General features: G+C 46.5%; 1 protein-coding gene across 1 annotated transcript in view; it reads left to right on the top strand.

The window, feature by feature from the left end:
• The first annotated feature begins 6,646 nt into the window (after positions 1-6,646).
• Positions 6,647-17,088, top strand: part of LHFPL3 (LHFPL tetraspan subfamily member 3) — a 182,479-nt gene continuing 172,037 nt past the window's right edge. The window contains exon 1 of the mRNA XM_054203149.1: positions 6,647-7,115. Coding sequence (XP_054059124.1) covers positions 6,647-7,115 — 469 coding nt within the window. The remainder of the gene's footprint in view (positions 7,116-17,088) is intronic.

Here is a 17,088-nt window from a genome sequence, read left to right as displayed (position 1 = left end):
GCAGCATGGTATTTCACAGAGACTTTTGTATTGAATCTACTGACCCTCTGGCAAACAGCTGCCACAGCAAGAGAGGTGAAATTTCCATCATTTCAGGAGGAGTCTCTGATGGTGTGTCTGAACGGCACAACACAGCAAGCCACCTGAAAGCTCTGTCTGGGTTAATTAGCAGCACTGACAAGCAGGCTATGCCAGTGAGGCAGAGCGCTGCACTGTGCGGTTGCTGTTGGGAGCGAGATGACTTGCTCAGAGAAGCCCTAGATAGCAAGACGCTGCACTGGGCCATGCAGAATGCCCTCGGCATGCTAAGATACCTTAGCAGGCCCTGGCAGCAAGCTTTTCTTGGTGGGCAGGGACAGGAAAGTTTAGAATCCAAGTTCCCAAGTGGCCCCTAAATTGTTTTATTTCAGACAGGGTATTTCAGAGTAGTTTTGCAAGTCCTCCAAGTTATATAGGCTGAGGGAAGGAAGCTGAAGCAGGTCTAAGCTGAGTTGTTTGTCAGAGCACACAAGATCTTTTCTTCTTCGCCATGGATCTCGATAACTATGTTCCCACTTTCCCTGTATTTACTTCATGTTTGTGTGCACTCCCCCCTGCTTTCCCCTTCAACAGCCACTGTTCATCCTGCTTTTTCGCAGATAAACATATCCTGGGTTATGAAGTCCAATCTTCTGCTGTCACTAGGAACCCGGCTACTTAGCCCATTTTCCATGTTTTTCTTTCTTTTAAAAGGTGGTGAGATCTTTTCTTCCTTTCAATCTTTGTTTCCACACACAACCCAGGTATTTCTCCCCTTCCTCAGATCCTTTCCCCCTTGCTACAGCCACTGCTCCTTGCCTGACCACCCCTCTCTCACCAGCTCCCTCTCTTGTCTACTGACGTGGACTTCTGTGATTTGCAGCCGACTACCTTGGTTGAGGGTAGACTTTGGAATATGTGACTTTTTCCTGATCATTGCACCCCATTCCCCAGTTCCTTGGGATATCTAGTCCTGCAGCCTGCTTGGGATGTGGCTCCAGCAGGGCCACGCTGTGCTTCCCGGCTCTGCCCTGCTTTGTGGGTGCCCTACAGGACACCCCCTCTGCTATCACCAACGAGAGCAGGACTAAGTTCAAGAGAAGTAGAGCAAACCTACTAAGTTACCCGCTTTCTAATTTTTAAGGTAGGCCTTAATTGGACCATTTCTGACTGAAACAGTGACAGCAACAGCAGTTTCACTGACACCGGTAACAGTAGTTCTAGCCAGCCCTTTGCTGTGCCTCTCCCACCGTTGTAAACACTGCAGAAATAGAAAGAAATGCCATTTCCCACTCCCTGGGAAGGAACATTTCACTAGTGCAGCCAGGCCCCTGGGGGAAAGGAAGCCAAAATGTGCAGAAACTCTAATAAAAAAGACATAATGTAAAAGTTAATGCTTTTTGATAGACAGCAAGAGCTCATCAGTGGCGAGGCTGTGGGTTGCCATGGCGACGGGGCTGCGCAGTGGGGCTGCCTGGGCTCCCTGCGCTCCCTCCATCGCCCAGGTGTCAGGCTGAAAGGGAATCACTCTGCTGCTCCGGGTAAACACAGCAGTGACTGTTTGCAGCCAGCTTCAGACACTGGGGGACAAGGGAAAAATTGATCCGGAGTGACGTATGTGTTAAGGTGTACCAGTGCTGGCACCCAGTTAAGCTGCAATCAAGCCCGAAGCACGCTTAGGTTATCTCAGTCATCAATGAAACGGCACAAAAATTCCTGCTTGTCCTTTAGTGTTGTTCCAGCTTCAGCTCCCACTGCGTGCAGGAAAGGGGGGAGCGCAGCAGAGACCTTCTGCTGTTTCAGCTTCTGCTTTGGGTGCCCCGCGCATCCTCGCACAGGGCTGGACACAAGATGGAGAGCCTCAAGATTACTACAACTTGCATTCCTCCTCTTCCAGCCTTAGGATTTAGGCCAGTCCAAATTAGATGGAGTTTGTTCTTTGGGCATATCCCTATCAGTTGTGTTAAAAAGGTTGTAATAGTTATATGTAGCTATTTAAGGGGGCTCAGAGTGAAGTTACCAGTTGTTGACAGGCATTGGTGAACATAGAATCATAGAATCATCTAGGTTGGAAGGGACCTTTCAGATCATCGAGTCCAACCATCAACCTAACACTGCCGAAACCATCACTAAACCATGTCCCTCAGCACCATGTCTACCTGTCTTTTAAATACCTCCAGGGATGGTGACTCAACCACTTCCCTGGGCAGCCTGTTCCGGTGTTTGATAACCCTTTTGGTGAAGAATTTTTCCTAATATCCATCCTAAACCCCTCTTGGTGTAACTTGAGACCATTTCCAATGAGTGATACCAAAGAAATCTGGGAGGAAAGTCCCAGAGAAGTGGAGCAGTTCATGTACTCTTATATGTAGCTACAGATATGAAAAGCCATCTGGCAGCTAGATCCAGCTGTGAAGGGGAAAGAAAAGCCTCTAAGGCAGAGCTGCATTTTAAGAGGGCTGGATAGAGGAAACTGGGAGGAGCAGGCGAGATGCCATCCTGCGCCTGAATGTGGGCATGTGTCTGGGTGGGCACGTTCTCCTGTGCGCAACAGCTTTTCCCAGTTCCTTCAGCTGCCACCCTAGCAGGATCCAGCCCCACAAAACTGATCATTTATTGTCAGACACCTTTACTGCTATTTATTCATTAACACAGAACTTCCTACTACCCCATTCCCTCCTCACAGGCTTCTTTCTTTTCTGTGTAAGTCCCCTCTCTTGCTAACTCTTCTCCAACCATGCATCCACTCCTTCTCCCTACTATCTTTCTCTTAGTTTCATACCACGTGAATGTCAATGAATTCCCAGATGTGCATTTCTTGCCAGGCGTCGCCCACAGCCCAGCAACTGCATTCATCTGTTGTTCTTACCCACCATAGCCAAGGGTTTCCCCGGCACAACACACAGCCCTTTTCCACAGCACTCCAAACAAAATGCGTAAGCAGTTCTCCACCACTGCAAATAACTGACTAGTTTCAGAGATAAATGCTGTGATTAGAAACATTGACCAAATAATAAGCTTTTGCTTTGAATGTTGTATAATGATCTATATATACAAAAAATGAGCACATTTGTGGTTAGAGAAAATGATCAATAGTGTGGTCCAGGCCAATTTGGGGCACAAGGTATACTTTTTAAGATTATATAAATTCTCTTTAAACTTGTCTATTTTTAACCACAGAGGCATACAAAAATGGTTTTAAAAACAGTATTATGGTTGTACAATTCAGTGCTGAACAGGATGTGCCAAAAAAGAGCTGCCTATGCCACTTGATTTACATCCCCTCTCTTCAGTGTCGCATGCTGACATGCTAATTGGTAAACAGGATCCTGCCTTATCAGGTGCGTGAGGCAGGATCTGCTGTCCAGAGAGATCAGGATGATGAGAATCCTGTTTCACTTGTTGAAGAAGCTTTTGCTGAAAATCCTGGCTTCAGACTCCAACTTTTCAGATGAGACTAGATGGCAGCCACAGGGCTGGGACCCAGTTAATTCCTAGGGAGAAAAATAGTGGAGGTACAACAGGTTGTTGGAGAGAAAGGGTAATCTTCTGAGGATTAAGATAATGAAAGCTGTGCTGAAGAGCTGGACACTATCCCTGCTCCTGCCACAGAGTTCTTGTGTGATGCCAGGCAAGATGCTTAAAACTTTTAATAGGTGAGCAGCAACTCAGCATGGCTCCTTCTGAGGCTTCATTTGCAGAACTGCTGCAACCAAAATCCATGGGATCTCTGCTTTGACAAATGAGGTCCCAGCTGCCTTTTAACTGTTCTGCCCAGAATATACCAACCTTCTAGCTCATAAAGACATGACATTTTCTAAGACCAGGAAGCACACAAATAATTGTGGTAAGAACAATAAAAAAGACTCCTAAGCCTGTCGTTGGGTATTCTGAAGAAAGTTCTGATACCAAAGAGTGAGACTAGAGGATTCAAAGCTCTAGACAGGGGCACAACCAGCGTGATTCAGGTGCTCCAAAAAATAGACATGTAGTACTACCTTCCCATTTTCGATGCACTAAAGGACTAGTGGGCATCACTTAAAGTCCATGTGAAACCTGTGCCCTTTTGGCGCCAGAGGCCAGAGAGGACATCCTAGGACAAGCAAACCAGCCATGCCTGGACACAGGCAATCGTCTCCTTTCCCACACTCTTGTACTCAGCTTGTCAGCAGAATCCTAGTTTCTTCCCCTGCTTCTGGCCTCTCCTTTTCTTGCCCAGACTGGTTCCCTCCTCCTCCATTTCCCTCCTACCCCAGTCTGACTCTCCTCCCGCAGCTTCTCCTCCAATCTCAGTATTTCTGCCTTCCCATTGCCCTTGGCCCATCTCTTCTGCAGAGCACCTCATCTCTCCTCTGGTGGCTTCTTCCCAGGTCCAAATCTCTTCCTCCTGCCATATCAATTCCAGGTTTCATCTTTCTTCTGTCCACATTCACAGGCCGTCTATTCCTAAACCTCCCATTTGGCCCCGACCCCTTCCCTATTACCTCCGTTCCTTTTGAGCTCTCAGAACTTCTTGCCCAACCCTCTCTTCAACCTCCATCCCTAAAATTGTTTGTCTCAGGCCACTTCAGGCCTCCTGCTGACTTCTAGGTCTGGCTTGTATTGTCATCACCTCCATACTCGATGGCCCCTTGGAGGACAGGAAAGGCAGATGACCTATGTTGAGCCCTGGGGTTCCAGCCTGGAGAAAACAGAGCCCACAAGGGAAAGACCATCACTCCTCCCACTGCTCAAGGCTGGAACAAGTTCAGTTCCTCTCTGAAGGTGGCATCTGAGCAGCCTGGTCAAGTGCAGCAACTGCAGTAGGTGCAAGATGAGGCAGCGGACCATATGTGGGCACCTCCATCAGCATTGGACAAAGCACCCTTGGTGGGAAGTGAATCTCCAGGAATTTTAGCTGTAGTTTGCACGCTTGGACCCACCCGCCTAAGAAAGTGAGGTAAGCGTGAGTATTTGGGGTCCACGCTGCCACTGCCACATGTGCCACCCCTCGCCCTCCCACAAGGGGAGTGCTCCGGCGTGCAGGGCAGTAACCATGTGACTGCACTGAGGCGGCTGCCCTTGTGCTCCCACCCCGCGGCAACAGCTTTCAAAACTCTCTGGCCCCGATGCGAGCACGGGGGCCTGAAAACCTGTTAGCCGGTGCTGCCCCTTCCCAGCCCCTCTGCGGCAAACTTGGGAAGGGCTGGCATGCTCGCTCCATCGCGCTGTGCCTGCTTTTTGGCAGTCCCAGGGCAGAGATCAAAACTTCGTCTGCAAGCAGATGAAAAATTCCTACCGAATGCCAGCAGTAATTTCCACGCGGGTCTCCCTCCTCCCAGGCGCTGATGAGCACTAATATTTAATTGAGTGCGGCCCTCTGCCGGCACAGAGCAGCAGCCTGCCGCGGCCGCTTGCTCTGTCGAGCATCCCTCTGCTCTGGCTGCGAGCGCATCCCGGGAGAGGACAACCCTCAGAGCGCTCTATATATGCGCCATCAATTACTGTTATTAACTCAGGCTCAACGCATAGGTCGGGGACTGCAAATCCAAGTGTCACTGCCATAGGAATGATTATTACCAGGTGCTAATTGCTCATTAATATATGCTAATCACTGCTGCACGCCAACATGACCAATGCACTGAGTGCCAGGCCAAAGTCACTGGACTGGAGCGGAGCTGCTCTTCCTCACCGGTGCCACCTCATTCACCATGGCCCCACGGGTGCTCTGTGTTCATGGGGCTAATCTCCTCCACTGTGGTGAGGAGCAGCCCCTCATTTCCCAGGTCCCCAGCCCCAAGACCTCGCCTGGCAGAGGTTTGATTTAGGTGGGAGACAAGCAGTGTCTCTGGGCTCCACCTGTGCCAGGGCAGGGGGCTGCTCCTCACCCCGCCACAGGGGATGTGGCAGTTACAGCCTCCGCCTGCAGACAGACGCGTTTTGTGAGGGAACGGATCACACAGGTTTTTAAAAGAAACCTGCACACAGGCTTTCAACTTTAAAATGCCTGAACATGTATCCCAGGGCAGGCAGCATAAGCAGCGCTGGCAGCAGCCCGGCCGGGAGCAGCGCCCCGGGCGAAAGGGCTGAGGGGAGGCCCCAGCTTCAGCGGCCCCGCCACTACCCACGGGGCTCGCCCTTCCCGCCCGCCGAAAGGCCGCCAGCGGCCCCTCGCCCGCTGCCCCGCCGCCGCCTCTCCTGAGGAACGGCGCCTCAGCCGTGCCCCCCCCTGCCCCCCCACCGGCGGGGCGCCGTGGCGCTTATTGGGCGTTGTGGCGGTTGGCGGGCGCTGTGGCGGTTATTGAGCGTTGTGAGGGTTATTGGGTATTGTGGCGGCTGGCGCCCGGCGCGGCGAGGAACCGCGGGCGGCGGGAGGGCGGTCTGCGGGGCGGGCGGTGCGCTGAGCCCCGATAGGCGGCGGCGGGCCATGTTGGTGCTGCCGCCGCCGCCGCCGCCGACACCGCTGCTGCTTCTGCTGGCGCGGGGCCGCTGAAGCCCGGCGGAGGGGCTCGCCGGCTCTCGCACGCAGCGGCGGCGGTGGAGCGCGTCGCGTCGAGCGGAGCGAGCGGGGAGGAGGAGGAGGAGAAGGAGGAGGAGAGGAGGAGGAGGAGGAGGAGGAGGAAGGGGAGGGGGGATCTTCTCGGCGAGGATGCCCGGAGCGGCTGCAGGGACGGCGGCGACAGGAGCAGGCTCGTCAGGAGCGGCAGCAGCGGGGATGCTCCCAGCTCAGGAGGCGGCCAAGATCTACCACACCAACTACGTGCGGAACTCGCGGGCCATCGGCGTGCTCTGGGCCATCTTCACCATCTGCTTTGCCATCGTCAACGTGGTGTGCTTCATCCAGCCGTACTGGATCGGGGACGGCGTGGACACCCCGCAGGCGGGCTACTTCGGGCTCTTCCACTACTGCATCGGCAACGGCTTCAGCCGGGAACTCACCTGCCGGGGCAGCTTCACGGACTTCTCCAGCCTGCCCTCGGGAGCCTTCAAAGCTGCCTCCTTCTTCATCGGGCTCTCGATGATGCTCATCATCGCCTGCATCGTCTGCTTCATCCTCTTCTTCTTCTGCAACACAGCCACCGTCTACAAGATCTGTGCCTGGATGCAGCTGACCTCGGGTGAGTGGGGGCAGCGGCCCCGGCCGTGGGGGGGCTCCGCGCCGCCCTGCCCGTCCCTACCCTCCCCGGCCCCGCGGAGGGGAACGGGCGGCTCTGGAGAAACTTGCGGCCGCCCGGGCCGGGAGGGGCTAAGGAGAGCGGCGGGGGCCCGGGGTGTCCCGCCGGGGGTGGTGGGGCTCGGGGGAGGGGGGGCCGGGACGCCTCAGTTGCGCTGCAGAGCGGTGCCGGTGTCTGCCCCGGGCCGCACCCCCCCGCCCACCTTGGTACCGGGCCCAGCCCTCAGCCCCTCGCACCCCTCCCGAGGAGCGGGGGTGCCCGGAGAAATTGTCCGGTTTCGGGCCGTCAACCGACCCATGAGCATCAAACAGCCCTAGGGAGGGTGGCGGGTGATGGCAGCTCCAGGCTGTCCTCCAGCGCTTAGTCTGTAGCTAAAGGTCAGCAGAAAATGGCAGTGGGGGCAGTGGGGATGCCTCGAGCAGGTGACTGTGGGTGAAGTCAACAGCCGGCCTGTTGAAGGTTAGTCCTGAGCTCAGGTTTCCACCTGGTCAAGACAGAGCCCACTTCAGTTTCGCGGGAGGGGATGGTGGGGTCTTCTGCTGGCCAACTGGAAGGGCAGCTGAGGTCATTGGATGTTAGATGCATGAGTTTTGGTTGGGGTCTGCTCCCCCTGTTCTCAAGGTTTATTTTCGTCTCTATGTTGGGAGTGTAAAGAAAAAAAAATCATTTCAGTTGCTGGTTTTGATTCAGAAGGTCTCCTGACTTCATTTGACTTTCCCCATCACATCCAGTGTCTCCCTGGGGAAAGCGTATGGTAAGAAGGAGGGAGAACACCAGGACATCCCTTCTTGCATTTCCAACACAGCTTTCCCTCGGAGTTAGTAGAGAACTGGTGATTTGCGTGCAGCTGGGAGGCAGAGGAGGAGAAAAGAATGGTCTCTAGAGTTGAGATAGTAATAAAATCAGTTTTAGTGAGATAGAAAAGATCAATTCTTCAATCTTTTGGAAAAAAAAAGAAGTCTAAAATCAAACCATACCTTTAATTTGTCCTCCTGATAAAACCCTGAAATTGTGACGTTTTGGCTTTGCAGGAATAAGCTGTTAGGGAAGCAGAGCAAATGTCCCCAAAATGGGCTCACAATCACTTTTTCAGTCCCCTTAATTGACCTACATTCATTTCATTTTCCAAGTAATAATTCTTCTGAGTTGTTTGCTGAGCAGCTCCAGCATTATTCGATTTGCCACCTAAACCATGAGGCTTAGTGGAAATTTCTGGTTTGTATGAAACAGCTTTATCCATTTCTCTTTGCGATGCTGTATTTATGTGTGTTATATATATTTTTATGCTGTTTCTGTCACTTAAGATTCTGTATGGTTTCTTTCTTTATCACCTGGGGACTGATCTGCAGTCGCTTGAGGTTGGTAGATTTTTCCCCAATTCCAGTGAAACAAGGTTTGCATTCATTATCTCTGCATTGATGCTGGTGGCTACTTTGTCTATTCGGTAACACGCATTCTGATATGGTGTTATTAATTGTACATAGTCATGTCACTTGGCTCCAGGCAGAGCAAACTGTTTCATCTTTGCATCACTGATGTTTCCTCTGCTCCATTAAGGACTTTTGCTTTCAGCTATCTCCTCTCCTTATGGCTCTGCTGGTAAAAGGTGGCATGAATATTCACTGGTTTGGTGCATCCTCAGCCTGTTTTGTTCATGTCTGGTATGCAGTAGGACAGCACAATTTCCAAATCCTTTACACTTTCCAACATCAGAGATAACAGTGTTTTATTTATATGGTTCCACTGCTTTATGCCAACGGAAGCTAGTCCAAGGTAGATAAAAATGAATCTGATTCCTTTACTGCATTTCTGCACAGGTGAATAGTAATGTTTAGAAACCACTGCATGCAGCTGATTTACAGGAGGCCAATCAGTCTATACCATGCTGCACGTGTGCAGGTGTGACACTGAAGACAGGTTTTCAGGCAAAATAACACAGAATTTTTGTTATCTCCAGTGCTGGTAGATACACTGTTGTCATTAAAAGGCAACAAAAGGAGTTCTATACCAGCAGAAGAATCACTTTTCAGACTGCTTACCTCCAAAATTAAAATAATAGGGGAATACATGTATAGCCAAATGCTTATCTGCCATCTCTCCCAGTTTTTATGTGGATGCCCTGGAAGAACTGGAACAATATGTTGGGTGTTGAAAGAGCCTGACTTTGTTGTTTGCTGAATGTTGTACCTTAATTCAGCATTTACCTGACTGTTCATTTCTGTATTACCTCAAAAAAGTTTCCCCAAAGGGGGAGAAAACTACCAGAAAACCTGTATTGGTTTGGGTTGCATCCTTTGAAGAAGGAAGCAATGGTGGTGGGACAGGAAGATAACTTAGAATAAAATGTGCAGGAGGAGAGTTATAATGAGTTCTGATAGGTTTTCTATGAACTATATGACCTGCTTCTGTTATTAGTTTACTGTTTTGAGGAGAGTATAAGTAATAGGCAATAATAAGCTTAAGATGCTTATCTCACAAATAACAATGTAGTAATGTCATCTACATATGCATATAGTTCTGCATAGTACAGGAACAAAATTGAACCTGAAGTAGTAAAAGAAAAAAGTATGTGAGTATAGCTTTGATTTTGCTTTCTATTATGTACCTTAGCAGTGTTAGCATTCAGTTAGATCATATAATGATACTTAAAATTGAAGTAATTTAAATCTTCGTAGAAGCAGTTTTTTCAACATGGGATCATGCTTGATTTAGGGTTGTGAAATAAAAGCTTAGGAACTTATTTCTTTAAAAGAAAGATTTTTATCACATTCTGTCCTGCATGAGTCATTATAAATTGTCAGCGTGATATAGCTCTTGTTTTGAAGAGGTGTTTGTTAAATAAGGAAAAGATAAACAATATCTTTGAAAACATGCATTTTCAACCCTTGTTACTGTCTAATCATGTCTATGACATGATTAAGCAGAAAAATCCTAGGAAAAGCTATTTCCTTTGTGTACGTGATGACAACATACTCCCTTACGATTTTGCCATGGCTTAGACTGCTTCTTTTGTTCCATGTACATAATGCTGTCAGGGAGTCTTGAGAGCCAGTGTTGGCAGCCTCATTCTCCAGCCCCTAGCCTCCCCTTACGCAGTTTCAAAATTAGATGTACAAACCCTTGCACGAGTTAATTTGAGCAGCTATTCACTTAGTGAAAGTGTTAGAAGTGAGGTATTACTGCTCTTTACTACCTTGCATCTAAAGTGTGCAAGGAGCCTCACAAATAGAGACATTTCTTGAGATGTATTCCTTTATAAGTTAAATAAATTAAACGCTTCAGTTCTGTCGTGATTTTTTTCATGACTGGACATTTGTCATTACTTTTTTTTTCTCTACTAGGACAAGTTACAGGAAGTAACTGCAAGTTACAGGAAAGAGAAAAGTAAACAAAGCAAAACAAGGGCATAGAGATGTCCCATGGACGAGTAGGATAAAACCAATATATATGTTTTTCAGGAGATGCTTAAGCCCATGCCCACAATAACAGGACAGCTGAACAAAACAACATCACGTTTACAGTGCCCCAAAACAAGGAGTTCCACTGCTTAATACATGTTGTGTGAAGATTCATTCGGGCGTTTTTGTGTTTGAAACCTTTTATCTCCCAATTCATTTGATCATCCCAGCTCATGTACTGGAAGAGGCTGTGAAGCAGGGGACCCCCAAACACCTTCCCTGTGCTGGTCCAGATTACACCTTTGCTGTATCCCCTCAGTTATGTGTTTCTGAGAGCTGATTAATCTCTGGCTTCTTAGTCATTCCTTAGTCGTTAGGTTGCACCAAGCCTGTGATCATCCTTACTGCCCTGCCCTCAGCCATTTCCAGTCTACCATATCCTTTCAGAGGCAGTGGGACCAGAACTGCAGGCAATATTCAAGACAGACAAACCAGCCATTTATACAGTGGCATAATAATATTCTCTCTTTCATTCTTTGTTCCTTTCCTAGTAATTCCTAATGCTCACTTTTCCAGTGTTAGTGAGCAGTGGGCTGATGTTTTCACAGAAGTACCCATTATAACCCCAAGATCTCAGTCCTGAAGCGGTAATAGTCACCTTGGAGCACATCATTTTGTGCAGTTAGGTTTTTTCCCCTCAAAGAAACAACTTCATATTTGTTTATCTACATTGACGTTAATTTGCCTTTTTATTGCCTAGTCACTCAGTATTGTAAAGTCTTTCTTCATAGTCGGCCCTTATCTTAGCTACCCTGAATGAATATCAGCAGCAAACTTTGTCATCTCACCATTTACCCTTTTTTCCAGCTCATTTATAAATAAGCAAGCAGCTCCCAAGTTCCAGCACAGATCCCTGCAGGACTCCACCATTGACCTCTCTCCGCTTGGAAAACCGACAGTATTCTCCTACCATCTGTTTCTAATTATTTATCCTTGCAAGGACATTTATTTTTATCCTCTGGGAGTTTAGGTTTTTTTAAGACTTATGAATGACAGATTTATCAAATGTCTTTTGGAAATCCAAGTGGACTTTGTTAATGAAAATTTCCATGGTACGCATTATTTTTTTACTTCTTTGGAGAACTCTAGTAGTTTTGTGAAAAATGATGTAATGTGTTGGTCCTACCTTACTTGCTTTCATCACACAAATATGCCGGGTTTGTGCACGTGCTGACATACTCTGTTGTCTTTCATAGTTCTCACCGATCTATGCGGCGTAGATAGCAGTCTTTCTGTGGTTTCGCAGGTTTTCCCAGTTTTTAAAACTGGTTTCATGTTACTCAATTGCCAGTTCTTTGGGGCCAAAGCACCAGTAAGAGAGAGGTTATTACATGCCTCAGTTAAAAGCTCATTTAAAAAAGGGAATTGTTTCAAAATGAAAAGGTGAAATTCTTCATTGCAGCTGTGTTGTTGTTTGCCTTTATACTTGAAATCAGTCTGCAGGACCAGGTGACTTTTATATAAGAGTCTTAAAAGGCTTGACCTTGATGCTCTTGGAGCCTTTGTTACTGCTGTTAGTCAGATCTTGGTATAGGGGTAAATTCCAGAAGGCTAGAAAAAATCCCAGTCTTGCACCAGTGAGTGTTTGAGCAGGGTGTCTAGTGGAGTCAGACATGGATCTTGTTTGTAGCTTCAGTATCCTTAACAATTAATTGGAAGATTCATATAGAGTTATGGCCGCTGAACTTTGCAGGTGCACAAAAATTATTTGTTTAATAAATTATAGTAAGGATACCTAATTCCATAGACTGATTTGGATGTCGCAATAACCTGGGCTTGCTTCAATAGCCTGTATTTTAATACACCAAATGCAGTGTAAGACTTCTGGGGATCAGAATGTAGGAGGTGTCCTACTGATGGGAGAATTATGGAAATTATATGTTATGGAAAACGGTTATTTAGAAGAGAAATCAGAGGCTGTGGTAGATGGGCATCAGCATGTGAGGTCTCACTGCAGTGCTGCACTTAAGAAGTCCAATGTGGTCCCTAAATGTGTATGCAAAAAATGGGACAGCTGTTGCCCACAGTGGTTCCCGTGCCCACTCTTTCCAGGTCAAACATCTGTCAGGACTCCCTTTCAAGTATAAAGTGGAAAGGGTTTCAGGACTGATTTAAATAAATGACAGAAGAAGAGCTAAAAGGATGAATTTTCTTGCTACTCAAAAGAAGATTAAAAATTGACAGATTATGGTGTATGTGGACCTACAGGGGGGGATTTCAATTCGTGCAGTGCTCCTTAACTTGACAAATGCTGTTTTTGGAAGCTGAAGTTACACAAATTTGCATTAGCCATGAGGGATATACATTTCTAACCTGTTAAGTTGCATTTGCTAATTATCTTTACAGTGGTTTCTTCTTCAGTTAAAGTCTTTACGTAAGATTGCGTGCCTCTTTGTAAGAGGCATGGCCTAATTCACCAGAAGCAAAGAACCTTAACCAACACTGCTGCCAGCTTTTGTTCCCACCATGTACCCCAGTGGTAAAGCAAGAGGCACATGGGAGGCCAAAGGGAGAGAGGAAAGCAAGTCCAGGAACATCGAGCAGGTTTTTGAACTGAGTTTCAGCATTGTTGCTGACTTTAATAAAAGCAATAACACCCACCACCCCACCCGCAGGGTGAGGCCACTGAGGTTATTTAGTGGTCTGTAAGTAGTAGTGGATGTCAGACCTTCGGGGAGAAAATTCTGAAAAATCAGGGACGCTGAGGGCTCTGACCATGGTAACATGAGGATTGCCTCTGTGGCTTGGGGAAATGAGGTGCTGGAGCTGTGCAGGCTGGCAGGGAGCAGGGAAAGAGCCGAGTGCTCTGCTTGCCAACAAATGGACTGTCTCATCAAGCCTATGAGGACATCTCCTAACTCAAGTGGGCCTGATGCATGTGTATCTTTTTCCCAGAGGAGAAGTCATGCTGCCAATCTGATTTTCTGTTCATTCAGCTCCAGAGGAAAGTTTCCCATTGGGCTTGATAGAGAACCTCAGTGCCTCCCACAGCCTTGGGCTGCGAGTGCCCCATGGTAGCCCCCACTCTGCTACTGTCAGCCTGGCTGTGATGAGTATTGCCTTACTGTCTTGGGAAGTGCTTGTGCCCCAGTGTGAGTTGGAAGGTTATAGGGTAGGTTGGAAAGATGAAGAGCTGAAGGTTTTATTGTGAATTGTGGGTGAAATCGGTGATGGGTTGTGCAGCCTTTTCAGTTTCATTACTTTGTTTGAAGTAAACATTTTCGTGTATTTCATTCTTTGGCTATAAAAACAAAGGTAAAAGGTGTATCCTATGAACAGTGAAAATGAGGGAGGAATGCTGTGCCCCAGTGTCCACTCTACAAGTAATTTCTTTCCCCAAATACCTGTGCCCACAACATCACAGGTTCTCTCCTGCATCCCGTCATCCCTTGCCTTCAGTAGCTAAACTGTCTGACTCCCCACAAGCTCTTCGTTTGTGTGGTTGGCAAGGACAGAGCACTTGTTATAGCTGGCAGAAAGCTATTTGTGTGTTGATTTGATGTCCTCAAGTTGCCACCTAGATTTGTTAAAGGATAAACTATCCCTGTCTTTCCACTGGTGGGAATTCGGGATCCTTTCTACTCTGCCCAGGGACCAGCTTTTTTTTTTAGTATCTTGAAAGCCTGTAGATCAGTCAAATTTGGTTGAAATTGGTCATCAGGCTCAAAATCACACAGACACGTCACCTGGCTAAATGTAGCACGTAAGAAGTGTATATCATTTATTTATGTGAGTGATTTGAGATTTTGATAGCAAAACTTGTTTTTTGAAGGATAAAGGTGTTTGGGGAATGGAGAAGAGACATTTTCTTTTGTTTTAGAGTGTAATAAAAATTTCAGCATCTTATAACTCTCCCAATTGCCTTTTATGAACATCCTGGGGGCTGTGGTCCACTGTTTGAAAAACACTACGATAACAGAATAGTAAGATATAAAAGGAAATGCATGAAGTTATCCAGGCAATTCCATTTCACTGAAGAAAAAAATGTATGGAAGGGAAAAAAGGAGGGGAGAAAGAAAATGGGAGAGAATTTAAAAGAGGAGACTATCAGCTATTGAAATGTGGGGAGCTGAGAACTTGAATACCATTGGGAAAGAGAAATGGGAGTGGGGTTTCAGAAAGCAGCCGGTGTTGGCGCAGCTCTATTTTCTTGCACCTGAAGGGGCTTCACTGGCATAGGATACAGCTGCTGCCGAGTTCTTTCAAAAAATCCTTCTAAAAGTTTTATCAAGAAAATGGCTATATGGGAAGATGAAACCAAGAAAGGGAGAAACACATGGGTATTATCAGCAGTAGAAGGCATGGAATAAAAGAAGGCTAGATTTCAAATACTAAGGTTATTTTACCTTTTGAGAAGTGAACCTTTTTAGTACTGTGGTATAAAAAGCATTAGCTTTGATCTTGCAAACATAAAGACAGCAAACATATCAGAACAGAAAATCTGTGGTGTGATCAGACAGTGTGGACTCAATATTTGAAAACTAACAAGATCCAGCTGTGAGGAATGGCAGGGTCATAGTAGTGAGGCATCACAAAGGACAAAATAAAAACATTTTTGCTCCGAAATGGTGAAATGAAAAAAAAGACATGAACAAGCCCAGAGCCTGAAAAGTCTGCAGAATTCGATAACATCGGTTGCTATCAGCATTGTTAAAAATGCAGTGGCAGCATGACAGAGTGAATAACTAGAATATGCATTACTGTGTGGAACAGTGTGCAAATCCCAATTACTAAGAGAGAATTATGGCTAGAATCCTTAAGAAGGGGAATATAATAGACTTGAAGATCTATCTGTTCTAAGAAAGATATTATCTGTCTTCACGTTGGCATTCAGAGATGCGGAAGACTTGAAACAAGCTGGCCTTAGAATGAGAAGGTCATATGTACTGGGGGAAAAGGTTCCTTTATTTTCTCCTTGAGCAGCCAAATGCAAATTTATGAATTTCATTGATTTTAAAAGGTAGCTGATGGCCTCTGTGGAGAGCCTCTTTGACACAAGCACATCATGTGCTATTTCAGAGAATATTATTCAATCAAGTAATTGAGACTGCATCAGAAGGAAAGAGCTACCGAATAAATGGTTTGAAATAAATTATTACAAACAGTTGATGAGTTGTCACACATTCCACTTTATTTTTCTGGTTAACTTTCAGAACAGAAAGGTTTATAGAGAAGAAAGCTAGACGTGCTGTACTTGCAAGGTTAAAGACAAATATTCTGAGTTGAGAGGTTTAGAAAACACTACTTGTGAAACCTTGGGAGGTTCTTTTGTTTACTGCTAGAAGTCAGAAGTCATGTGCCTTGCTTGTAGAAGTTCAGTGAATAAGGTGAATGGTCTCATGTGATTAACATGACCAGAATGTGTCTTGTGCTGCCATGCTGGACTGTACCTCTGCAACCTCCACCCTACAATACTTTATTTGTCGTTGTGAACTTTGTGTGCTGCAGAAGCGTGAATAAAATAGGACAAGGTCTCTTAAGATCAGGGAACATTTTAGCAGGGAGGGGGGGAGAACACACTAGCAGCAGCGTATTTTCCTGCTGTCTGACCTCCTGCCTCTTCCTCTGCAATAACAGGTTTCCTGAGTGATTGCAGAAAAGCGAATGCTCTTCAGCTCTTTGTAACATGGAGTCTCTTGGTGCGGGCAAGAGGAGTCTTGGAGAGGGTTGTTTTGCAACAGCCCAGGTGACAGTGTGTAGCTGTGAAACACCTACATAAATGATCCTGGGCTTCCTGGAGATTAACAGTCTTCAAAGTTAGGCTCAGACATTTCCATATCAAGTCATTTCCTCAGCTTGCTAGGGCTCAACAGAGAGATGCAGTGGCTGTGCCTGTACCTGCAAAATAAGCATGTCCAGAACCATCCTCTGGTGTAGTCAGCTGGCACACTGGCCAGTGTCCATACTATTACATTTTTTTACCTCCTAAAACTGGGTCACTGGACTCATACTGCCTGTTGGGAACCATTCCTGGCATGTCCTATCTTGCAAACTGTGCCCTGGCAATATTTTGGAAGATTGTTAGTTGGAACAGACTAATAACACTCCTGTGACACATGCTGTGGGACAATTCTAACAATTTAATAGTGTAGACAGTAGAAATGCTCCCTGGCACTGCTTAATTTATCCGTGTAGATATAAACAATATGTAGCAGAGTCTCAATATGTGGAGCTCAAGAATAATCTGTGCAGGAAAGTTAACGTGACATGGGATTTAGTCCTTTAATTTCAACCAATTTATAACCGCAACTCGGTGCCATAGTATTAATTTATGATTTTTTCTTTTAAAATTAACAATAAAAAAATCTGTGGATAAAAAATTTGCATGAAGTGTAGTTAGCTTCGAAACTAGACGTATTAGTGACTTTGAAAAAGAAAGATGTTTGCAACCTTTGTTAAGAGGAGGAAGCAATCAAAAATGTAGAACAAGCCACAAAAAAGTTTTTCGCCTAGGGATA

This window comes from Rissa tridactyla, chromosome 1, assembly GCF_028500815.1.
Source record: "Rissa tridactyla isolate bRisTri1 chromosome 1, bRisTri1.patW.cur.20221130, whole genome shotgun sequence".
NCBI classification, from domain to species: Eukaryota; Metazoa; Chordata; class Aves; order Charadriiformes; family Laridae; genus Rissa; species Rissa tridactyla.
Note: the sequence above shows the minus strand (reverse complement) of the source record. Positions and strands in the feature narration are given on the sequence as shown.